The sequence below is a fragment of the Pseudochaenichthys georgianus genome, chromosome 7 (assembly GCF_902827115.2).
Source record: "Pseudochaenichthys georgianus chromosome 7, fPseGeo1.2, whole genome shotgun sequence".
In the NCBI taxonomy this organism is placed as follows: Eukaryota; Metazoa; Chordata; class Actinopteri; order Perciformes; family Channichthyidae; genus Pseudochaenichthys; species Pseudochaenichthys georgianus.
Window position 1 is genome coordinate 41490652 of NC_047509.1, and position 25789 is coordinate 41516440.

The window sequence follows — 25789 nt, forward strand, 5'->3', positions numbered from 1 at the left end:
GAGCTTGTGCCGGAGGCGTATAGGCAGAGGTTTTGCGCTCTTAGAAAGAACAATGTGCAGACCTACGTGGAGTTTGCTTACGAGAAGGAGCTGTTGTTTGATCGTTGGTGCGCGTCGGAGAAGGTGGACACTTTGGTTAAGATGCGGGAACTCGTGCTTCTTGAGGAGTTTAAGTCATATTGTTTGCCCGATAATGTGGCGATGTACATTAATGAACATCAGGTGACTGAGTGCTCGGTGGCTGCGAGCCTTGCGGATGAGTTCGTGTTGACGCACAAAGTGCTCTTTGACAGACCTAATTATCCCGTGCGCAGGGTGGAGAGTAGACCGAGGTGGGGCTTGGGTGACAGGCCTGTGGCCTCTGGCAGTGTGGGCGAGGTTGCTGAGCGGGGAATGAGGGGAGAAATCCTGAGACACTGTCGTGAAAAAAAAAAGTAAAGTACCCGCCGGGACTTTGGGGTTTAACAGGTTAAAAAAAACGCAATATATACCGCAGGGGGGGGGGGGGGGAAATCGCGATGTCAGTTTTTTTCAATACCGTGCAGCCTCCATCATCTTTTTCTCAATGGCTGCACACACCATATGGACAGAGTTTGTCACAGTAGTGCATCCTAGGCGATAGCTGAATGCTAGGCTGATCAGTGAGTCCCTGGAAGCCAAGTATCTGTGAAGGGAAAAACAAGCAAAGAAAAATGTGTGAAATAATTGTATTCATCTGAAGCCAATTACATTAGCCCATACATCCTTTGGCCGCTCCGCCTTTCAGTGTGCAGCGGCAGATAGCTGGAATACCGTTCAAAAAACATTAAAAATGAAAACCTTTGTCTCCCCCCGCACCTTCAATGTCACTATTATAGACACCCTGGTACACACATGTAGCTGCTTTGCCTGATGCTGATTTTAATGACTGATTGAACCACAGCAATATTGTTTTAGAGTTTTTATATGTTCAACTGCTATGCCTGTCATCTTTGCTCTATGTGTTTGTGTTGTCTCCTGGGTTCTGTAGTGCCCGGAGTGTGTCTTTTTATTTCCTCCCAAACCCCATCCCCTCAGGAAGCCTTTGCCTCCTGTCAGGTCATCATTGTAAATAAGAATTTGTTCTTAATTGATTTTCCTGGATAAATAAAGGTTCTACTACTACTACTACTACTACTACAATTGACCACCCCCCCCATGTCACAACATTCCATTCACACCTCCAGGCCAGTAGCCTTTCAGCCAACTGTACCCCAACCCCCACAACACCTATAGGGCCATTAACCGAAATGCTGTCCTCCAGCAATGGCTCAACATGGCAGGACCTGGGGGGTCTTATTATGAAGAGTTGTAGTTACTGTTAATTGTGTTTGTTGTAAATAGTTTTTTTTGTTGTGTTCATTGTTGTACATTTCAACAGCTATTTGATGTTTCGGTTTCATTTTTATAATTAAAACGTTTATTAAACTTGTGGTCAGTAATTTATTGTCTGTGAAATGTGCATCTTACCTCAGTGCAACAGCCAGTCTCTGCTTGGGTTCTATGGCAGCTCTGTAATTTGTGGATTGTCTGGTCAGTTCAGGGCCCAGGAGGGACAGAAGTTCATCCATCTGCTCTGCACTCATCCGAAAATATTGGTGATGTCGTTGGCTGTCCAGCCTCAGCTCAGCCACGAGGTGATGAAAATCACCTTGTTGTCTCCTTTGCTGGTTGGGGGGGTGCACCCAAAACCGGCTCCTTCTCCTCCCCCCTCCCTCCGTAGTCTTTCCAGTAGCAGAATAAAGGCCAGCGTTCTCCTCCGGTTTACAGGCACTGTGTAAATTATATATATCGAATAATTATGATGATGAATACATTTGTTTACCACTAAAATACAGCAACACATCTTTGATTCATGTTGTTTATAACTGGACTATTACAATTATTATTAATTATGTCTGTAGTCTACAACACAACAAAATAGGAAATAACAACAATATACACGATTTAAACAGACACAAAAATAAATACTTACTTTCTTGTAGAAGTACAAATGTCCAGGAAATATGCCCAAATCAACAAGAACTGCGGAACTGCGAGCCGGCATGCAAGACGCTCCGCTTCTGAAATGCTTCTGAAATGCGCCCAGTAGGGTATGACGCCGGAGGAGGCCGGAACAAAACCGCGGCGCAGCCGTAACGCGCTGCAGACGGACCCGGTGGAATCTAGGAGTGAGGCGAGAACGTCTGTCAGTCATCCTAGTGGCTCCGGATCACGTTGGGGCGCCGTGGTACTCAGAGATGACACAGATGAAGGTGGGCCAGCCCTGGGCGGTTCCCCAGTTCTGGGGGGCGATGTCTCAAGAGGCAGGTGCAATCGGGGCGTTACCCACTCTGGGCCGTCCTCTCCAGGCTTGGCTCCTGAGAGGGACAGGCTGAGACAGGGTGGATTGTCTGACAGTGTTATTCAGTCTATCCAGGCAGCTAGAGCTGGATCCCCCACAGCCTGTTACAGGCCGAAGTGGCTAGGATTCCAGCGATGGTGTGAGGAGCGGAGAATAGAGCCCCTATCTTGTGAGTTAGGCTCTATCTGTGCACCCGAGCTGTTTACTGATTCGGGGTGACTGGAGCGGGGCGACACTCAGACCGAACCCCTCCTTTGTGCCCAAGAGCCTAAGGAGTGCGTTCAGGTCAAGGGCTATTCAGTTAGGGGGTTTTAGTCTTCCCCCCCATAGTGGGGCCAGGGAAGCTAAATTGCACTTCCTCTGCCCGGTGCGTGCGTTAGCATGTTATGTAGAGCGCACGGCTGCCCTGAGCACTGAACAGCTGTTTGTGAGCTTCGGGGGCGGGGTGACTGGAAAAGCTCTGTCCAAGAAACGCCTGGCAGGCAAGCCCTCAGCACTGTTTTTCGGGCACACTTTTTTGCGAGGTAAGCGCGGCAGAGTGTGCTCGGTCAGCCCAGACTTCTCCACGGTCACAACCGAGGGAGAGGTGAGTGAGGCGCAGCGGCTGCTAAACAGTGAGGTGGAACGGTGTGCTGGACATCGGGGCTCCGCCCACTGTACCCATAGAGTCCAGTAGAGGGTGGAGCCTGTGAGAGATATAACGCCGGGTTACGTATTGTAACCCTTGTAATATTAACCCTCTACCCTGGGGCACTGTCTGTCCTATACCGCTCGCTGAAGAGTGGTGTAGGGTGATGTTCAGGATGTGGGGCCTCCTTTTATACGGAAGTGAGATGCGCACGCATTCAGGGGCCGGCTACGTCTATAGAAATCTCAGTAGGTGAAGGCTTGCATGATAAGGTAGTGCCCATAGAGTCCAGTAGAGGGCACCGCCTGTGTTAATGTAACAAGGGTTACAATACGTAACCCGGCGATTTGTGTAAATATGAAACATTCAGTCTGATGCTCTACTTCCCTCTTGTGTCCAAAGATTCCATCACAGCGGAAACCGGGATCATGGTGAATGCATGTCCCTGTTCACTGGAACTCGGTGGAGATGTTTGAACTGCCCTGAAGACAGTGAATAGTGAATAGTGAATAGGATGGTGGGTTGTAGGGTTTTAAAGAACGATGAATGGGTACATTTCTGGGAGTATTGTGTCATCACAATCTGTTCACAATAAAACAAAAGAAAAGCAGAATGGACGATCATGCGAGCGAATCAAATGGTGTGCAGACTTCATATCACCTTTGCTTTAGTTTTTTATTGAAGTCAGCAACTAAAAAACTCAGTTTGTTGTGTTTTCTTTTCATTTTCTTGTCTTTCTTAACAAAATAAACCAATGACAGTATTACAAATAATTAAAACTGATACATCATTCACAGGTATACTATCAAATATACATTTATACAGAAAAACACAACATAGAAAAACAGAAGTCCATATGAGATCACAGTGGTAAGGACGGGGAAGAGAGGAGTCCAACAGACCCCGTGATGTTTGTGGGACCAACATGTGTCCAGAGAATATATTTGAAAGTCTTTTTTCACAGAGAAGAGAGGTCTTTGGGCCTCTCACGGTCAGGCAGACAGGAATAGTGCAGTACAGGGGATAGGTACTTCATAAAGCTGAAATACTGGATTCTGTAAAATACTGTGAAACTACCGTCTTCTTTCTCTTAATGTGCTGTAGTTCGGCATCATAAATGGTATAAATAGTGGCTCCACATACACAAGCCAACATTATGAACAACGTTTATTCCCTTTCTCTAGGGAAGCCAGATGAGAATATGGCTCTTAGTCCATCAAATAAAAAAAGCCATTGAACTCACTGATGGACATGTTTGATTGGTCTGTACACAGAAATATAAAAACATTGATTTCTCAAGGTGTTGGGGGACGACAGGATATGTTGACGATCAACAGCATGTCTCGCATTGTCACTGTGGGGTTGCCAGGTTGGGTATTGTTTTAGGGGCCATTAACAGTTTAAAATAAGTTAAATAGCCTGACCTACTGTATGACATGTTGCATTCTGTTCCCATAGGTATGCGGTGTCGATCCATCAGAACATACACCTCCTACTGAGTGGTCTTTTCTCATCACGCTTGTGGTCAAATTGTGTAAAATGTGAATCCTTCTAACGGAATAATGAAAATGAAACCTGTTGCCAGAACCAGGCACATGTCAGTACTGAGATCTGCACAGTGCAGCTCACACAAGGGCCAGCATGTGGACGGAGCATAGCACACACAGGCACGCGTGCACACACACGCACTAATAATAATAATAATGCATTACATTTTTATTAGAGCGCTTTTACAGGTGCTCAAAGCGCTTTACAAGTACACATATTAAACACTTACAAAAAAGGTTCTCGTAAAACTTTACATGGAGAGGTCATATTAAAGAGAGGCTGTTTCTGTGAATGACCCACACACACAGGTGAGACTCTAAGCCCACTCACAAAACAAATAGAAATCATATGAAGTGAAGGAACATTGTTATGAGTTGTATAATTACCAGGTTTAGTTTCCAAAGCTCTTCACAGAATAATCCAGCTGTTCTTCTGTGAACATTTGACACTTGGCATAATTGATTCCATATAACAATGTCAAAAACATTTTCTTTGACATCTTGATTGTTCAAAATTGAATATATCATTATCTTTTTAAATCATTACGTTTTGTAATGTTGTGAAGTGCACATGTCGATAGTAGACATTGATCCAGGCTGAAATGAGGGTCACACAATGGATCGCTTCTTCATATTCTCCAGAAAGAGATGCTTTGTGCCGATGGGTTTTTCTCATATTTTTCTTTCTGTCTTGTTTATTTTAAACATGTTAAATATTCCAGTTTGAATAGGGCCATCTGAACACACTGTAATGTTCCTAAAGCATGCCTATGTACAGTGCAGTGCAGTGTCTGTGTGCGTCTGCTAAACACGAAGGGCCATTGTATGACAACACATTGCAGACCAGTTTGAAAAGACTGACTGAACAACATTTATTAAATATCAAAGTCAGTGCTTGTCTTCATCTCACTGTGCACCAGTATGTAACAACCAAAGGAGGGAGATCAAAGAGGTGAAAACACGTTAAAATGAACAATTATACAAATTCAAACCTGCATGGAATTGTTTTGTTTATTTAGCAAATCTTGAAGAACAACTAACTCCTGGAAGGTGAAGGTGCTCCCCTCTGGATTTGAGTGAAGCATTGCATCTTAACATCAACTGTGTGCTGTGAGGGAATGACGGGTTTGGAGGTTCTATTGGAAGCTATCACAAAATCAAAATGTTGTACCTCATAAAAATCGAGGACATTCTGACCATTTACGAAAAAGACCAGGTTCAGAGGGCTTTCAGGTTAGTACTTGTGTAAGGAACATCAAACATGAGTGCTTTGTGCTCGCACAGTAGAAGAAAAAGGTTCATCATGCTCAACGTCCTGATACCAAAAAGAATCACTCAGACGTCACATGACCTACGGTGAGAATAATGTTCTCTTTGCTGTGAAGTATAAATTATTGTCGTAACCGGCTACGGTTTATAAAAAGTGCCATTATCAAAAGTTGACTTTTTAAAAACCAACAACAGAGTTCTGAGAGGTACCGTCTCTGTGAAGTCTACAAACAAGTGCCCTTAGGATGGTTTAGAAAGCGTGTTGGGACAGCATCAGCATCTCACATGGCTGGATCCTTCTAACCATAAAGGGACTATGCACCTTTGGAGAATATGTACAGGACAGATGATCGGAGCGAAAGGGACCATGTGTAATGGGGACAAGTGAGGACAGGACACGAATGTCCTACTGAACACCTGAGAGGATCAACACTCATTTGGAAGGAGATCAAAATGCCTTCTTCTTCCCAAATGTAAAAGGACAGCATGAGCTGTTTATCAAAATGCATAACAGCCTCTTGTTGCAGCTCTAATATAATGATGGTGTTATAAGTACTGCGACAAACCCCCCCTCAGCGGCCGGGAGTCATATGGATTGTAACAGTGATGGGTACTTGTTCTGAAAGCTTCTGACAAACAACGTTGTTGTTTCAATTGAGGAACATCGGGAAAAGGCCCATATCTGTAATCTCATTTAAAATACTAAATATTTCTCTTAATCACAAGATTATTGTAATTGTGAGATCAGAAATGCAGATATTGTGAGTGGTGGTATTCCAAGTGAAGACTGGGCTTTGTGAGGATTGTGATGAAGCAAGTGATTCGGCTCAGATATCTGTCCTTAAGTTCGTCTGTCATCACAAATAAGCTGACATCAACAGTATGAGCATTAGGTGGAATACAGCTCTCGTAATAACGTAATATATGGTAATATATTATATCATACCGATGCATTGGTGTCCAACCTGTGTGTGCTGGGAGATAACTTTGGAATGTGGAGATGTTTCAATATTAAAACACTCAAAAAGAGAGTGCACATCAGTGTTGGCGTGGTAACTGGACTGTGATAAACATCAGACAGCTGTTTGTTGGGGTCTAACCAACATGTAGCAAAGTATTTGGATATGTACAAGATGATGACTGTGATTCTTCTCAAAAGGCCTGAAAATAGGAAGCATAGTATCTGAAAGTCCAGAACACACCTGCAGCACTGAGAAGACTTTGATTTGAGTGAGCTGCTTCCTGACTCAGACTGTCCCTACTCACTGGACATGGGAAGGCCAATCAGAGGGAAGGTCAGACAGATTGGGTCTAATCAACATTTGCATATGGTCCATTTTAGGGGGCTCAGGTGTATCTCAAAGTTTAAAATGTTGGTTTGGTAAAATGATTATAACCCTATCAACAAAGTGGCTTTTAAATATCACTGGTCATGACATTAATGGTCATTTTAGACGAGCAGCTCAAACTACATTGAGGGAACCATTTGTAAAGTCACACAACAAAAGTTAAACATCATATTCAACTTCAGAGATTGAAATACGAGGTGACTTTTTAAAGAGCCCTTTTAAAGGGCATATCCCTTCAGCTCATCCCGGATGTGGAGCAAATGAAAACGCCACCCAACACAGCCCCTGCCTGAGCAGCAATGACACATGACAAGAACTGCCGACTTCTTAACTTTAACTTTGCACACAACCCAAGTTTAATGTTTCTATGGCCCAATTCCACCACATGTTGCGGCTCTACTGGACTCATGAAGACTTGAGTAGTACCCCCCAGCAGAAGATCCCAGAGAGCTGAATGGATAAGGTGAAGGCCAAACTGCAGACCACTGATTGATCAGAGAGCGTGTCAATGGACATCCTGCACCAACCAGACGTAGTTTCTAATTAGCCAACAGACTTTTTTTCCCATGAAGCCAAATGTAAAACAGGCTGGTAAAACTACGCCTTACACTGCAACGTCCAATAGAGCAAGTGCAGACGTTCCTGGTGAATATGGAAGAAATGCAGTCCCGTTGACTCAGAGCTGTCAGGCAGTGTCAGCTGACCCTTCACTGAGGGCCGTCTGCAGTGGAAACCTATATCGTGTGAGGGGGGGCGAGTCTAGTAGGGCTGCTGCATGCGCTGGAAATGCAGCTTCACCAGAGTGCAATAATCTGCCTTTGTGGTGCTGGATGTTGTTTGGTCACTGCCATGAACCCATGTGTATTAGAACTATTGTTTGATTTATTTATACATTTAGTATTTTTAGATATCTTATAATGTTTGGAAATAGAGAATTCGACTATTGATGGCAGAGTGTGTGGAGGTGAGGAAGTAGGCCAATCAACTGTGCGTATCTGTGGATACAGTTATTATGAATGAAGTGCTGTTGTTATGTGCCATCTGAAGTTACTACTGCTAATGACAAGTATGTTATTCCCCACAGATCCCAGAGCTGCTTCAGAAGCAGAGCGTCTGGTAGATGTGTTCACAGTGCCGCTGCAGACTGGACCAGAGGAGAGATGACGTTTCACATCAGATACAATAACTAGTGTGGGTGGTGCCAGCTATGAGCACATACTGTAGGTTGAGTTTAGTTCTGTTTTTCACTTTTGTTCATTTTAATTTCCAGCAGTGAGTCATGTAAGTGCAAGGCCAGTTATATTTCACACATGCTCCGCCCTCTACTGGACTCGATGGGTACTACTCTCTATCATGCTGTGCGTGCTTTCACCTACTGAGTTTACGTAAACGTAGCCGGCCAATCGGGGCGAGCCTACCTGAATGCGCGTGAAGGCCCACAGTATATAAAGGCGGCTACACCCGCCGCCCACTATCCTTTTTCTCTTCAGACGAGCTGACAAACGAAGACTAGAAGATTAGAAGAAACGAAAAATGGACTCACCATTACTGGAAGCTCGGTTTCATCGCGGGCGCCGGTCTCCACCACCTCTGCTTAGAGTGTTTGGGGGACCAGGATATGGCCGAGGCGGTGCCATTCACGTTCGACATTCCTGGAGCTCTCCTCCCTGAAAGCACTGTCATGGAGGACAGCATTGCTACTTGCCTTGACTTCGGCCAAAAGAGTGTCCGAGCTGACCGCTCTGTCGGTGCACCCAAGCTGCCTTTTGATCCGGGGTGACCGTAGCGGGGCGACACTCAGGCCGAACCCCTCCTTTACTCCTAAGAGCCTAAGGAGTTCGTTCAGGTCAAGGGCTATTCAGTTAGGTGGCTTTAATCTTCCACCCATATTGAGGCCAGGGAGGCTACATTGCACCTCCTCTGCCCAGTGCGTGCGCTAGCATGTTATGTAGAGCGCACGGCTGCCATTAGACGCACTGAACAGCTGTTCATGTGCTTTGGGGATGGTGTGGCTAGAAAAGCTCTCTCCAAGAAGCGCCTAACAGGATGGCTCTGCGGGTGCATTACACATGCCTATGGACGGGCGGGGAGAGCCCTCCCCACTGGGGGCCGTGCGCATTCTACACGGGCTGTGTCAAACAGCCTTATTCAGCAGCGTGAGTGTAGAGGATATATGCACGTCGGCGTCTTGGTCTACGCCAGGCTCCTTCATAACATGTTATCTCCTGGACATGTATGGCTCCTTCTCGTCGTCTGTGCTTGCCGAGGCAACGCATGACTGGTGAGAGGGGGGGTGGCTGAGGGTCGGCAGGTGTCTGACCCCCCCTGGACATAAAGCACTTGTGTTTTCCCATGCCCCTGAGGGACTCGGGAGACATGGTGCGCAATCAGCCCCATACAGGGCTGGAGGCAGGCTGGGAGAGCCTTCCTCACTATTGTCCATGCCCACTCTACACGGAGCGTGTGTGAGTGTGGGGGACGTGGTGCACTTATGTTTTCCCATGCTCCTGAGGGACCTGGGGAACATGGTGCGCGGTAGGCTCCAGACGGAGTCTCCGCACAGATCTTTTCCATGCACACTCTACACAAGGTAAGCGTGTGTGAGTGTGCCTTATCCAAATTGCGGCCCCAACTTCTCTACGGTTACAACCGGATGGGAGGAAGTGGGGATGCAATGGATGTTAGCCAAAAGCCGGTCAGGGACGGTGTGGTGGGTCGATGTTGTTGGATGACAGGGTGTGTATACATCGGGGTTCCGCCCACTGTACCCATAGAGTCCAGTAGAGGGCGGAGCCTGTGTGAAATATAACAGGGGGTTACCTATTGTAACCCTAGTTGTATAAGCACAGGCGGAGCCCTCTACCTGGGGTCCCTGTCTTTCCTAGTCCACTCGCTGAAGAGTGTATAGCAGGGGTGGCCAACCCGCGGCTCTCGAGCTGCATGCGGCTCTTTGCCTAGTTTCATGCGGCTCTTCAGTTCATATCGAATTGTGTGAGTTTGGGGGAGAGACACTGACTCCTGACAAGTGTTGCACGGTGTACCGATACTTGAAAGGTACCGCGATACGCTGCCGTTAAAAACGTTACGATTCCTCCGTTTCATTAGTATCGGTACTTGAAGAATGACGGGGCCAAGTACTCCGGTGAGAAAGCGCTGTTTTAATAAGAGCTGTGTGTGTTCAGCGCTCTGCTTCCACTCCCTGCACGGCAGCCGTGCCTGCAGTCCCGCCCCTCTCAAGCACGCTCAAGTGCCTCCCCTCTCTCTGCTGCCAGAGCATGTGAGAAAACGAGAAGCATGGCTGCAAGTGGGAGTGCAACTGCCGCTGCGCCTCGGCTTGTTGACAAAAAAGACACCAGAAGCTAAATTTGGAAGTATTTGAGCTATATCTCTGACCGTGAGGGCAAGCCTACGGACACCACGAGGCCTGTCTGTGAGACATGTATTAATTTGTATTTAATACGAATTCTTGTCATTTATTTTATTTATTGTTCTCATTGTTTAAAAGTTTGTGTTATGGCTATGGTTATGGTGTGAAATAAAGCACAATTACATTTAAGACCGTTTCCTTTTTTTAAAGAAAAGTATCGAAAAAGAATCGGAATCGCAATTCTTGACTTGGTATCGAAACCAAAATGTTGGTATCGTGACAACACTACTCCTGACAGTTAAACCTGATATTTAGTAGGTCTGTTAAGTCTTGAATGCTGATCATTCTGACGTAATTTGTCGGGTCAAAGTTGTTTGGGCTCGGATAAAATCGCTCCGTTACTTTCGTCCCGTGTTACTTTCGTCCCGGCTCTCACTGTGTATGTGTGGTGTCAGGTGTCAGTATGAGTGGATGACAGCGCGTCTAATTTTGATGTGGCCCAAGAGCCAATCACAATAATACCTGCGATGCAGTGAACCAATCACCTTTGAGGGGGGGGAAACCTATCGTTGATGAAACACTATCCAGTGTTTCGCCTACCATTGTCTTGGAGGGGCGCTGCGCCCCGCCAACGGAGCCCCCCCTGAAATTCAAGGTGTTTAAAAAATATATATAATTTTTTTTTTTAATATATATATATATATATAGCACCAAATTGCAAATAATCTATAACTACTGTCACTTTTCACATGCTCTTTTATTAAATAAACTAAACGCTTTCATTTTAAGTTGTGAGTTTAGTGTTTTTGACCCTAAGAATCACTGATGCATTAATCAATAACAATAATCCACAGCTCCTCTCTCTGCTCCAGAGGATTTAAAGAATATATCCCAATGCCACAAAAAGGCATCAGTGACGTGGTTGAAATCTTGTCTCTAGAAAACAAAAAACTGAAACAAGCGGTATCAGCGACTGTTTGATGTGGCTCTTTGCAGTAACATAGAACACAATGTGGCTCTTAACCTCTGACTGGTTGGCCACCCCTGGTGTATAGGATAGTGGGCGGCGGGTGTAGCCGCCTTTATATACTGTGGGCCTGCGCGCGCATTCACGTAGGCTCGCCCCGATTGGCGGCTACGTTTACGTAAACTCAGTAGGTGAAAGCACGCACAGCATGATAGAGAGTAGTACCCATAGAGTCCAGTAGAGGGCTCCGTCTGTGCTTATACACCTAGGGTTACAATACGTAACCCCCTGCTTTGGAAACTGATTGCTCACTGATGGTTGAACTTGGTGTGTTATTACTAGAATAAACACAAGGAGTCCTGTGAAGCACACGGAGCATTTGAAGCGGGCTGTGGGTATGGTCCTCCACAACACAAAGGCCTGCATGTTAGCTGAACATACAGCAGCTACAAGAACACTCCTAAACATCTGTGTGGTGCTGGTGGTGTGTGTTAGTGTGTGTGGGATAAAGTCACTGAAAGTGTCCTTGATGGTTGCAGGGAGGCTTCCTCTGCAACATCACACCTCCACTGAGGTGATCTGGTTCATCTGGGCCCTCATGGACTGGATGCTGTTGAGGATCTTCTTCTGGTGACCGACCAGTGTCACTCCCACTCTGAAGATGTCCCTGAAGATAAACCACGTGTCAGTATGTCACCACACTCACACTGTATACTGTAATTCAAGACTAAACTACTGAATACATTCCAATGTGTATCCCTTGTTATGCCACTCAGGATACCTACATGCTGCTCTAACCGAGGATAGGCAAATATGTAGACTTTACTTTATATTTCCTATTTGATTACACATATTTTCTATTGCACACTAGGAGCATTAACAAACATTGCATTAGGTTTTGAAATAAGATGTAACCAACAATAATCAGGAGATTCAGAATGAGACTCATGATTATACTCATGTATGATCTCTCTTTGTGTGAGGGTTAGGGATGGGGTTTTAAGGAGTGTTGAACATACTCCATGGTCATTTGCGACACCAGTTCAAAGGTGGTGAAGCTTTCGTTGGCAAAGTTCTCCTTGTACAGGCCCATCTTTATGGCCTCCAGCCACTCATCCACTGTGCTGAAAGAGGAGAAGTCTGGAGTGGTGCGGTCCAGCAGAGGTAAGTGAACACTGCAGCACAGGAAGAAGTAAGATAACAAAATGAAAGCCTGTGACGAGGTCATTGAGCGGTCTAGGTCATTTACAGTGACCTTTCATTTCCATACCTTGATGACAGCGGTGTGGTGGCCTTCAGGCTGTTGGGGTTGCGGATCATCTTGTCTAGGGTGCTGACAATCTGGTTGAATTTGGGCCGGTTGTTGCGGTCTTTTTGCCAGCAATCTAACATCAGCTGATGCAGGGCATTAGGACAGTCCATCGGGGGGGGCAACCTGTAGTCCTGCTCTATGGCATTGATGACCTATAAGGATTGATATGACAATTCATTCAGAGTCTGAGAACATGACTTGAAGCTGAAAGAATCCAGAACAACACTCAACATTTAAGACACACAATCCCTACGTCTCTCTAAAGTAATGAATGACTGGCTGAAAGTAACCGGGATCCGGGACAGGGGTTTCATTTGATCTCAAATGAGTCTTGGCTTTAGTTATCAAACTGTCCTTGCCATATTAAGACCACACATGCAGTGCTTAAATAGTGGTTGATAATATGTGTTTGATGATGAAAAAACAGTTTTGTATCTTTTATGTAATGATGAGGGTTATTAAATCTATATTAAGTTATGGTTTTGAATAAACACATCAATATTTAAATAAAAGTCAAACTATAAAGTACATCAGACAAATGAAGCTCAGCGCAAGTTCAATCAGGGAGACCAAGCTCTTCATTCATATTACATGTCATTTCAATACTCTCTCCTCCCTCATTAAGTGATCGGGGGCGTCGCCCAGCTAACCAATCACTCCTCTCTCCATTCTCACAAGCCTATCGTTACACCCGCTATTCCCTTTAAATCCCTACCTTAATACTGATGGCATGGGACCACTCCTCATCATGAGGAATGAGTGCTATACAAGACGAGCAGGGGGCTAGTCAGTTAGCATGCTCATTGTTTTGCTATCTCTGCAACACATCACATAGACGACTTGGATCACCTCAACACTAAATAATGAATTGCTCATTTACATTTGAGCCAGATCCTACACATTGCAACTAGGATTGAATTGATTGATAAACATTACATATCAGTTTAAATCCAATGAAGTTTTTAGTTTAATGACATTTATAATTTCTTTCATTAATTTCATGTTCTTTTTGGCATATTATCTTCAATATGTTTTGGAAGATGTATTATATTACAAATAATCATTTAGACTATGAACTGTCAACCCGAGGCGGATCTGAAGAGGCAGCAGGGATACAGTTCATCAGCACTGCACACTACATTTTACAGACAGTGTTGGATATTTGAGCTCTCATCATGTGACCATGTCAGCTAATTACGACCTCAAAACGATTTGAGTTATTATTATGGTCCCAATAACAGTCAAATAGACAATGAGCAGAACAGCTGTAGGGTGATGCTACCTTGTGAATGTACTGTGTAGTCGCAGTGGTGGAGTCGTGACCTGACCCCCCCCCCCCTCCAATCCTAAAATCAAACTAATGTGGCTGCTAACTGTTTGTCTCGTGCACTACACACATAATTTAATTTTACTTTGACTACCAAGTGATCGAATAATTTGAAGGAGCTATAATCACATAGAACCCTACACAGTGATTCAATAAGGGTCCATCACTATAATACACAGCTTTCTGTTGCAGTTCTGTGATAAGTACTAAAACATGAATGCTGGCTGTTCCACAGGGCTGTCCTTACATCCTGGTTGCTCATGTCCCAGTACGGCCTCTCTCCATATGACATCACCTCCCACATGACTATGCCATAGCTCCAGCAGTCACTGGAGGAGGTGAACTTCCTGTACTGAATGGCCTCTGGAGCCGTCCACCGGATGGGAATCTTCCCTCCCTGGGGAAAAAAAATGGTTTATGTCATAATGATACAGAGAGAAGGGAGGCAAAGACAGCAACTTAAAGTGGACCTATCATGCTATATTTGAAATATATATTGTAGGGCCATACCTATACAAAACATGTCTGTGAAGTTTTTTTTTCAAAATACCAAACAGATCACCCATTGTAGCCATGGCTCATACTGCTCAAACCCCTCTTTTGAAGCCCTGTTATGCCGCGTTTCCACTGCAGGCCTCGCTCGGCCTCGCTCGGTTTGGTTAGGCCTTATTAGGCCCGGCTCACTTTAATGCTGCGCTTCCATTACAGTTTAGGAACTGGGATAGTTACTATAGTAACGCAGTGTAGGCGGAGCCGTGACGTCATCTTCAATGAGCGCCCCAAAAAACAACACAGCCGTTAGCTCTTAGAACTCAGAGCTCACAGCTCTTCATATCTGTTCAGCAACTAGACAACAGTTAAACAAGTACAAACCACAGACTGTCTGTGTCATGGCGAATACAGTTGCTGGTTTATTTATGTCTGTAGGCCGTTGTTGTGAGTGTGGACGGTCAGAGCATATATAACGTTAGCTTAGCCAAGCACGCATTTTAAAAGGGTTTTTCGCCTGCCGTCTGTCTGCAGACTTGTCAAAGCATTAATTCATGGTTCTTACTAACCGGTATCAGTATGTTGTTACTTCGGCATCATTTTGAAATGTGTATTACAATTAAATCACGGTCAAATATGTTCATCTTGTTGTAGTTGTAGCCCCCTTGCCAGCGATTCTCTCTCTAGTTTAGCATACTCAGCCCGACTCAGCCTGGTTGTTCCTGGCCCTAGAACCACGATTTAGTCGGGCCAGAAAAAAGGTGAAAAAGTAGCCCCGGGCCAAAACTAGGCCTAGTGGAAGCGCAACCAAAAATGGGCCCCGCACGGCTCGGCGCGCTTAAAGCGAGCTACCCGCTGCAGTGGAAACGCGCCATTAGAGAAACTGAGATTTTAGGTCCTTAGCTTGAAAAAAATAAATAAGAGGAGGCGGAGCTAATGCCTGATCAGAATTCTACCGGAGATCAAGTTAAATTCGGTTGTGATAAAACGCCATCCTGTTTAAACCACGTCAAAGATTATTTCTGAAACAGTATGGAGCTCAAATGCTTTTTCTCTTGCAGGTTTATCACAAGGTGAGTTCCTTTTTGTATTTCCTTCTTTTTAAACACATGTGCTCTTCAGTACAGGTTAGCTCTGAGTGTTAGCGAGGCTTGCTAATGTAAACAAAGACGTCCAAAACACGTCAGGCATTGTTTCTGATAGCAACTTTCTGTGGGTCCGCCGCCGATTTGACGTCAGTTCGGATGGAAATCTGTATCCGCTCGTTGTACACCCGTTTTTAAAAGATTGGGGTAAGGAGGAAAAGAGAGAGGGTTTTATTTTCTGACGCTGCGTGAGTTCCCCGACGCACCGGGGACACATATTTATGTATAAAAGACATCACAAAGTGCATTTTGCATGATAGGTCCCCTTTAAAGCAATGGTTAAAATTGATTAAATATAATGAATAACTTTGATTCCTTTATTTAATATGATCTAATCCAATCAAGTTATTTTCATTTTCCTATGGATAGAACATTTTTGTAATAATAGAGGTATATAAATATATTTGAAATGTACAGACCAATAACAGTTAACCAATCAGTGAAAATGTATTTAAAACACAATGTCCAATATAGAAACCGGATCAACATTGAAGAGGCACATCTCCCAGTGGCTTTTAGCAGCTTTGTAAATAGCCTGAAGAGAAAAAAATGTACCTGGAACATGAAGTGTCATCTTGGGATGTAATCTAATGGTAACATAGTACACATACTGAAGTCTCACCAGAGCACTGGTATAGGTGGGGTCTGAAGTATCGTCCTCGAGGAATCGTGACAGCCCGAAGTCGGACACTTTGCACACCAGGTTGCTGTTGACCAGGATGTTCCTCGCTGCCAGGTCTCGATGGACGTAGTTCATGTCACACAGGTACTTAATCCCTGCTGCTATGCCACGCAGCATTCCCACCAGCTGGATCACCGTGAACTGCCCATCGTTTTGCTGTCAGAAAGAAATCAAGTTAATGTTTTTTTTTCTTTTTGGCTGAACCCAAGGTGTGCTGGATAATAGGACTGTACATTTGAATTAATATAAATCCATGTCTTGGCTGGCTTTGGAGCAGATTCAAATGTAAATATTTTTCTCCTTTGAATCGGTAGTCATGGATACCTGCATTGACATTGGCCTTTAAATGCCAAAATAATTCTTAAGGATAGAAAGACAGCTGACCATGGCACAGCAGATATACAGTCTGTAGGCATGAATGGCTCCATGCCCACAGCTTTGACTGAGTGTTGTGGGACTCCTTGGCTGCTTGGATATGGAGTGAGTGACTGCAGAGTACATTTGGAGAGACTGTGGACATGTTATAAGCCTGCCAAAGTGGAAGAGTAACAATAACCAGTGGCCATGTATGAAGGTAGATATGGTGCAAAATGCGAGAGCTTGTAAAACCTGATGTGAGCACTTGCAGACAAAAATCTGAGCTTGTGTGCATACATTTACGCTCCAACCCGCCTCCCTCCCCCACATCTACAGGTGAAAATTACTTAAGCGACACATTCATCGCAAGAAGTGTAGCAAAAGTCAAGACCACAGATTCATCAATTAATACTGCCACAGAGCAGATTTGTCAAGTTGTAATGACTGATTTGAGAGGTTGTAATAACCAAGTTGCAGTTGTAATGGAATATATATTTAAAAAAAAAAAAATAATTCTGCAAGTGAACATTTAAGTTATTTTTTTTCCTACAAGCTACAAAAGTACTGTGACTTCAAATTTGGTTCACAGTTACGTGGATATTTTATACAATTGTACATGTATGCACACAAGCTCAGATTTTTTTCTCCAAGTGCTCACATCAGGTTTTACACGCTTGCACATTTTGCATCATATCTACCTTCATACCATATGACTGGACTTTGTCCTGAACAGTGGCGGTTCTACAGGGTGGCACGGGGTGGCAGCTGCCACCTCAGAAGGCAGCTTTGTTTTGAAAAAAAGTTGTGGCTCATCGGACATTTATGAGAGAACATTTCTAATGTCCGAGTGCAAGTGAATGCAGCACAGGACGCGAGCCTTGTAACCCCTCCCCTGGCCCTGGAACGAGCGTGGAAATATGATTGGAGGCGATTTCATTTGAATGGGGGACAGCGCAAAACGAGAAGCATTTCGGATCCAAGTAGACGGAAGGAATTAGGTATTTGCGGTCAGTGTCGGCGCCAGGGTATGGCTGGGGTAGGCTACAGCCATACCAAGAAATGGCTTATCCCCACCATGAAAAATGATGTTAAGGTAAGCAAAATAAAGTCCGCCAACTCGCGCGGAGTAAATTGCACAGACAGCAGTTAGTAAGATTGATTTCAGCAGTCACTTGTCTGGAAATACCGAAGACTAGAAACGGTTTTGAAAACTTTTTTTACGTAGTGATCGTCTTCTCAATAGAACATCTTTGATAATGTCTTCTGGCCAATCAGAATCAAGATAACGGCATGGTGTTGTTGCAGGAAGTCCCGATACATCGATACAACATTACGTGTTGATAGAAATCAACACGTAATGAAATAAGACCCCACGGTTTGATGATTGATAGGTGTGTGGGCTGTCTTTCATTTTGACACACAGAACAATGGGGGCTATCCATAATGTAAAGTATTCCACACAGCCTCTCCTCTTGTCTCTGTGAGGAGTAGCAGGTTCAGCTTTCAGAACAAAGTAACAAAAAACTAAAATACCATTCATTTTTTTAAATATGTCGTGTAGTAATAGATTTATTTATTTTTCTTCTCAAGAGAGAACCAGAATGTGTGTTTTATGTTAGTATTTCAAACATTTTCTGAGAAAGTCAAATAAGATGGTGTGTAAAACTTCACGGCCCAGCCAAAGAAAGTAACCACTTTGAGTTAACTAGGCCAGTAGGTAAGGACTTTCCACTGGATAATAGCTGCAGCGATGTATATGTTTTAGCTGAATACACGTTTTTTAACCCTAACTGATGCAGTTAGTCAATTCTTTAATGTTTGTTCTTTCTGATGTAAAGTCAAGGTTGTAACTGTTTGCAATTAAGTTGTGGGGCGCTGAACTGTTCTTTTGATTCTTTTGATATATGATAGTAATTACTTGTCTTTCAAATTTGAAGGAGGGTGAGCAAGCATCTTGAGGAACATTCATCATTATCTCCTCCAACAAATATAGTTTATTTAATAATAACATTGAATATGTGAATCATAACAGTGATTGACAGCTGATAGGAATAATATTATTGTTAATATTATCATATTCATACAGACAAACATCGATGAGACAGTTAATTAATGTACTTATTGCAGCAGTCTGCATTGATTTGGTTCCCCTGCTGGTCTAAGAGTGAGACAAACTCATTCAGTTATTGTTCAGTTAAAATTCATTAAATTATGTCTGCCACCTTATATTTATATGTAAGGCTTTACTGATGTGCCACAATAATGTCACAAAATGTTATTGAGTTAAAATATCAATATTGTGGTTTTCCAAGTTAACATTGATTGATATGACTGCGATTAAATCCGCATATACAGGGATGCCACCCCTGACATTTTCCTGCCACCCTCTTGCCACCCCATGAATGTTTTTCCAGATCCGCCCCTGGTCCTGAACTAAGCACTGAACCTTTTCACTAGTCAGCGGAGGTGGAAGAAGTACTCAAATCTTGTTCTCAAGAAAAAGTGGAAATAATAAGGTGCATGAATATTCTGTAAAAAGTAACATTTGTACATTAAAATATTACTCAAGTAAAAGTAGAAAAGTATCTGCATCAAAATATACTTAAAGTACCAAAAGTAAAAGCACTGATTATGATGATTGGCCCATTTCAGAATGGTATATATTTGAGTTTTTTTAGATTATTATTATTGAGATATTGACGTGTTTTTAAAGCTTGTAAAGGTGAAGTTAATTTGAACTAATTGTGAATGTAATCCAAGTGCATCTAAAGTGTAGCTGTTGATCATATTGTTTATCATTAATCTATATCTGCAAAGTAACTAAAGGTACTACATAAATATTCTTAAAGGAGTAAAGTACAATGTAGCATACAATGGAAATACGCAAGTAAAGTACCTCAGAATGTTACTTAAATACAGTATTTTGGTGAATGTACACCACTGCTTATCAGTGTGTCGTTTTTACCCTGAGGAAGGAGTCGAGGGATCCGTTCTCCATGAACTCAGTGACGATCATCACAGGGGTGCTTTTGGTAACCACCCCCTCCAGATGGATGATGTTGGGGTGGTCGAACTGGCCCATGATGGAGGCCTCGCTCAGAAAGTCCCGCCTCTGGCGCTCAGTGTAGCCTGCCTTCAGCGCCTTGATGGCTACCAGGATCTCTCTCTTCCCAGGCTGTCGGAGGTTCCCACTGCACACCTCCCCAAACTCACCTGAGAGGAAGTCAGAGGAATGGCAAGTATATTTTAAATAGCAGAAGTAAACTCATCACGCTGAATTCAAAATGGTCTTTAGTTACACTTGTCTTTAAAAGCCTTAATGAAAATCAAAGTAAATTAATTATAAATAACTATCATTTTCTATGACATCATTTTCATAGCAATGGTACATAAACTGTGTTTTTATCTTGTTGGACATTAATATGGTATGTTTCAGGGAGGAAAGCCATGATGTCAGGTCAGGACCCTCAGAGCCCTGAAGAGTTCCAATACATTCTGTAAAATGTTAAACAACTGTTCAGTCCTCAGCTGCTTCTCTGACTTCATTTCTTTTTTCATGAACTGTTTCTATTTACCTGCACCAATAACTTGTTCAATCTTGACACAGGACATGTCAATCTCCTTGGCAAACTCCCTGACTGCTTCATTAGGGTCTTCATATGTGAAGGGGTCGATGTAGATTTTCATTCCAGGTGACACTTCAACAGAGAGATAGAAGAGAGACAGCAACGGCTATACACATACAAAACGGAAGCATCACAGCACAGAGTAAAAAGATCCTGGAATTTTGATGTGCTCTTCCAAACCCAAACCAGCCACAAAGAACATCCTATTTGATAACAACGCAGTAAAAGATGCTACTTACTGTGACCACTGGTGTAATGTTGTTGGAGTTTGTCTGTGTACTCTGATTCTGGTCTTTCCGTACTTCTCCTGCTGTAGACAAAAACATAGAGGCTTGCATTTCAAGAGATCCATCTCCATGAACTATGCCACTGAGTACACTAAGAAGTGTGATAGGGAGGAATCTCTGATCTCAATGTCACTATGGTATTAAGAGAATGATCCTTCTGTCAGGCCTTTCAAAACGGCTATGGCTTATCCTCTTTGTCTTTCTTGCTTCAGAGACCAGTTGCAGGTAGGATACAGATATACTGTTCTTCACATGTCCCTGTTAATTTAGCTGGGAGAGAACAATGCTACATGGTAGTGTTAACCATTGCATTAGCCAGAAGCTAATTTACTAGCATGCCTGTTTGGCTCCAAAGGGTTTCTAATTTCCGGCTATTCACAGATGACACAACGTGAAATATTCTGATGTTTGTTTTCTGTGTTTTTTATATAGCATGATTGTTCTCCACAAGAGAAATGGGGCCCGTTTCCACATAGCGCCTTTCTCTGACAGAAAATGAAAGCATATACTAAAAAAACGCTCCCAGCGCTCTTTTACTATTTCTATGACATAGATAAGTCAACAACGTAGGACTAGCGCCGCTGTATGACGACCTAGCATGGATTGTATCATCTGTTTGTGCTACTATAATTGTTTTGACTATAAGCCGCAACCAGAAGATTCTTGCTCTCACACTTTGTATGAATGAGCTTGTCACTGCTCAGGCTGAGAGACGAGGATGATAAAAGTCACACACCGGCAGTGGCGGCGCCAGAGTATTTTTGTTGGGTAATCTCTGGTAGGGCTAACCCATGCAGTGGTGGGGCTCAAGTCAGTCAACAGTCAACACGCTCCCCTTGACAGTGAAACGCCACGCGTGAGGTTTAGATTATTTTCCTGTCTCAATCCAAATTGAACTGTATGAAATACTAACATAAAATAACATACTCTCTTGAGAAGAAAAATAAATAAATCTATTACTACACGACATATTTAAAAAAATGAATGGTATTTTAGTTTTTTGTTACTTTGTTCAGAAAGCTGAACCTGCTGCTCCTCACAGAGAGAAGAAGGAAGAGGCTGTGAATTACTTTACATTGTGGATAAGGGTGGATAGCCCCCTTTGGTCTGTGTGTCAAAATGAAAGACAGCCCACACACCTATCAATCATCAAACCGTGGGGTGAAAATGACTAACTGCTGTCTGTGCAATTTACTCCGCGCGAGTTGGCGGACTTTATTTTGCTTACTTTAACATCATTTTTCATGGTGGGGCTAAGCCATTTCTTGGTATGGCTGTAGCCTACCCCAGCCATACCCTGGCGCCGCCACACTGCACACCGGCAGAAACATCCGGTGTCCACCCGGCCGATCTGCTCCAACTAACAGGCTTTTAGGTCTTTATTGTTTCTGTCTGACTAACCCGGCCAAAACTATAATAGCTCCGATTAATGCGTTGCACCGTGGGTGAAATACAGCGTTAATACGAGGGCTCGCAACCTTGAGACCTCAGAAAACCACCGCGGGGGGGGGGGGGGGGGAGGGGGGGGTGCTAGTGGATCGCCGGAGCTGTATTAGCTTATTGTAGTTGTAAGTGCACTGTCTTGATGGAGCATATGTGTGGGCTGGATACAGGAAAGGAGTGAGCAGGGAGGAGTTTTGTCGATCCTTGTTCTGTTTTCTGTGATATATCTTCCTCACCCTCTCAGACTTTCAGTTGCGCTGGTTGGTGTAGCTGTATTAAAGTCCGAGTGGAAACAGTCGTTAGTAAATCTGATTTAGTCCGAAATCGGGAGAAATGCGGGAGAAATATGACTCCGGGAGGAAACCGGGAGAGGGCAATGAAATCGGGAGTCTCCCGCGAAAATCGGGAGGGTTGGCAAGTATGGTTCAGGGACCTCCGCAGAAGAACGGTGGGTTACGTGTTGTAACCTAGTTCTAGTGTGATGTGTGTGTGAAAAAAAAAAAAATTCGGTAAAAACGATTGCATTTATCCCAGAGTAAGAGTCATCTCTCTCCACAATGCCACATTTCCCCATAATGTCAGTATCAAAGAGATCGGGCCGCGGTGCGTTTAAGGACCTCAGTAGAAAATCGGCCCTTTCTGTGTCAGCCCCCGATGAACCAATCTTCCTGTTATGGAAGGTTTGGCGGTGGAGTTGGCCACCAGAGAGTACTACAGCTTCTTAGCTGCGGCTCCACAGCTGCTGGCATGTCCCCTGAACATAGTTTTATGGGGAATGGAAGCCCAACTGTGTACTGACAGAGTGGATGGACGGGGCACTGAGACTGGGTTACTCACTCCAGTTTTGCAGCGTCCCTCCTCTATTCAGGGGCATAGAGAACCGCAGTGATGCGTCCTAAAACCCGGAAGTAAGTTAGCATTTTTACCACGTCCGGTTCCTTCAATAAAAAGCAATGCAATTTCTCCATAGGATTTTGGAAAATAGCTCCAAATAAGGTCTGTGTTTGAGACACATTGAAGAGACAGATCACGTTTTGTTCTACGACATTAAATACATCAGCAGTGACCCCGCTGGTGATTTTTGAAGAGTTTACGTGTCTGAAAAACGATGGTTGTTAACAAGTGGCTGAATAGGACTACAGAAGTTGTCCAGGCCGTTGTACGTCATTACACCGAACATGTAATTAAACACTCCCGCTAAGTTTGTTTGCCCTGTTCTGCTTGAAATCAAGTCCCTGCTTCCTGCAAAGTGTTCAAACAAACACTTCAACTCGTACCATTTACAATCTGTATGTTTGAATATGGATCTGAAGTTGGCGTGACGTTGAAGCAGCGACCCTGCTGTAGTTCCTTTATAGCATAACGTTAGCATTTTGCTTCTTGCGACTAGATTTATGCTTCGAAAATTATAAAAGTAGGATAGACATGTGGATATTATCCGGCTGAACAAAACGTGATCCGTCTCTTAAATGTGTCTCAACCACAGACCTTATTTCGAGCTATTTTCCTAAATCTTATGGAGAAATTGCATTGCGTTTTTGACGAAGGAACTGGAAGGAGTTTACATCCGGGTTTTAGGACGCGTCACTGCGGTTCTCTATAAGGTGGTGTGTGTGAAAAATGCATTCAGTAAAAACGATTGCATTCATCCCAGAGTAAGAGTCATCTCTCTCCACAATTCCACATTTTCCCATAATGTCTCGTTGAGATCGGCAAGATCCTTTCATACGATGTTAATTGGGCACCCATTATGAGACACAATTCCCCACTCGCCGCCCCAGTTGTGACTCCAGTATAGGAGGTAGTGATGTGTCGGTCGCGAACGTGAACTTTTTTAAGTGAATGACGGGAGCCGACTGTGAGCCGTAGGGTCGCCGGTTCAAGTCCCCGACCAGACCTACATGGAGTGTGGACTTCTACTTTGAGGGGTCCCAGTTCACCTCCTGTCCTGCCGTGGTGCCCTTGAGCAAGGCACCGGACATCCCCCTTCCCCCCTCACTCCCATGACTCCCCGGGCGCTGTACAATAGCTGCCCACTGCTCCTAGTACTAGACTCCTGGTACTAGACTCCTGGTTCTAGGATGGGTTAAAAGCAGAGAACACATTTCACTGTGTGTGCTGTGTGCTCTGCATGTGTGACTATTAAAGAGGGTTTCATCCCTCCCACTTCTTCTTCTTCTTCTTCTTCTTCTTCTTCTTCTTCTTCTTCTTCTTCTTCTTCTTCTTCTTCTTCTTCTTCTTCTTCTTCTTCTTCTTCTTCTTCTTCTTCTTCTTCTTCTTCTTCACCCATATAAAACAGAACTGTAAACAGATTTACTTTTTCTTTCAACATTTATTTGAACAGCAAGTGGAGGCAAAAGTGCTGCACCCAAAACAATAAACCTGCTAGCTAACTAGCCTAAACTCAGTAACAGAATGTGGGCAACACGTGCTTCTCCACAGTTGCGTAACCTCTGAGTCAGACATCACTTCCCCATTTTCTATCCGACGGGTACAGCCGTACAGCCACTCCCCCTGAACCCCGTTTCCCTTCCAACCCCCCCCCTCCCCTCCCCTATGCAAGCCCCTCCTTCTGAACCCAGGTCTCGCTAAAATACTGTATACTGTATACACAAACTATACAAAAACGCCTTTACGCTTTTGAGCTTGTTTATCCATCCCGTAAGCAAATGCCAGCTAGGTCTCTCAGTCACTCACTCCTGATCGTTCACTGCTACGGGCCTGATGTGTGAAAGTGAAACTATCTGATAGATAGAACATAGGTAGCCTATCAAAACGGCCCAGCCCAGCCCCTGGGCCGGAACACTTACAAATGTGGGCCGGTAGGATTTAGGTAAGCAAAAAAAAAGTTCGCCCCTGCATGCATCCGCTAAGAAAAGTAGTCCGTTGTTACTGTTTGAACTAACGTAACAACGGCAGGAACTGCTTCGATAGTGTTTTTGAGGAGCTTTTTGATTACAGATTTGAAAACATTGTTGCTTGCTTTAAAAGTAGCACAATTCATTATGTCAAACCTTGGAAAGTATCTAGATATCCCTGCCCTAATGCCAAAGGAACTGGCAACTGAATATGTGTCGCCATTTGATGTCTATGTCTGGACCGCTGCGTAAAAAGGAGGGTTTCTGCCCCATTACTTCTCTTCTTACTTCTATAAAAATAAAACACGGAGGACGGAGATCTCTTTTTGTCCCCCTCTTCTCCCCGCTGCAGCCTAGTAGCTGATCTCTCAGCACGCTCCCCTCTCCTGCAGGGGGCGTGGTCAGCTGCAGCTCACAGAATCAGCCCCCTGCAAAAACAGAGCTGGAAAGAGCAAATAGAGCGAAATGAGGCATGGCTAAAACGCAGGATCTTTTTGGTATTTTGAAAAAAAAACTATATTTATATACTTTATATAGGTTGATACAGTAGCCCCTTTTTTAAAATAGTTTTTATAGGTGTTGCTATCTGTTTTGTGTAGCGTGGTTCTACAAGCAAGTCAATGCATTCATTGGGTGGTATCAGAGAGTTACACGGGTCTGTAAATGCAATGAAAACAATTGGCCACAGCAAATCATTTATATTAAACATGTAATTTTTACTTTTGAATACTTCAGTACAAAGGATGTATTGAATAATTTAAGTGATATATGTGT

The 25789-nt window shown here is 43.9% G+C and overlaps 1 protein-coding gene across 1 annotated transcript in view; it reads right to left on the reverse strand.

Annotated features, from left to right (window-relative positions):
• Window positions 1–11734: 11734 nt before the first annotated feature.
• The window catches only part of ephb2a (eph receptor B2a), a 111755-nt gene continuing 97700 nt past the window's right edge, over window positions 11735–25789 (reverse strand). Inside the window, exons 9-16 of the mRNA XM_034087182.1 lie at window positions 20667–20737; window positions 20377–20499; window positions 19767–20014; window positions 16385–16600; window positions 14376–14525; window positions 12760–12953; window positions 12509–12664; window positions 11735–12156 (exon numbers count right to left, since the gene is read on the reverse strand). Of these exons, the coding sequence (XP_033943073.1) occupies window positions 12048–12156; window positions 12509–12664; window positions 12760–12953; window positions 14376–14525; window positions 16385–16600; window positions 19767–20014; window positions 20377–20499; window positions 20667–20737 (1267 nt within the window). The 3' untranslated portion in view covers window positions 11735–12047. The remainder of the gene's footprint in view (window positions 12157–12508; window positions 12665–12759; window positions 12954–14375; window positions 14526–16384; window positions 16601–19766; window positions 20015–20376; window positions 20500–20666; window positions 20738–25789) is intronic.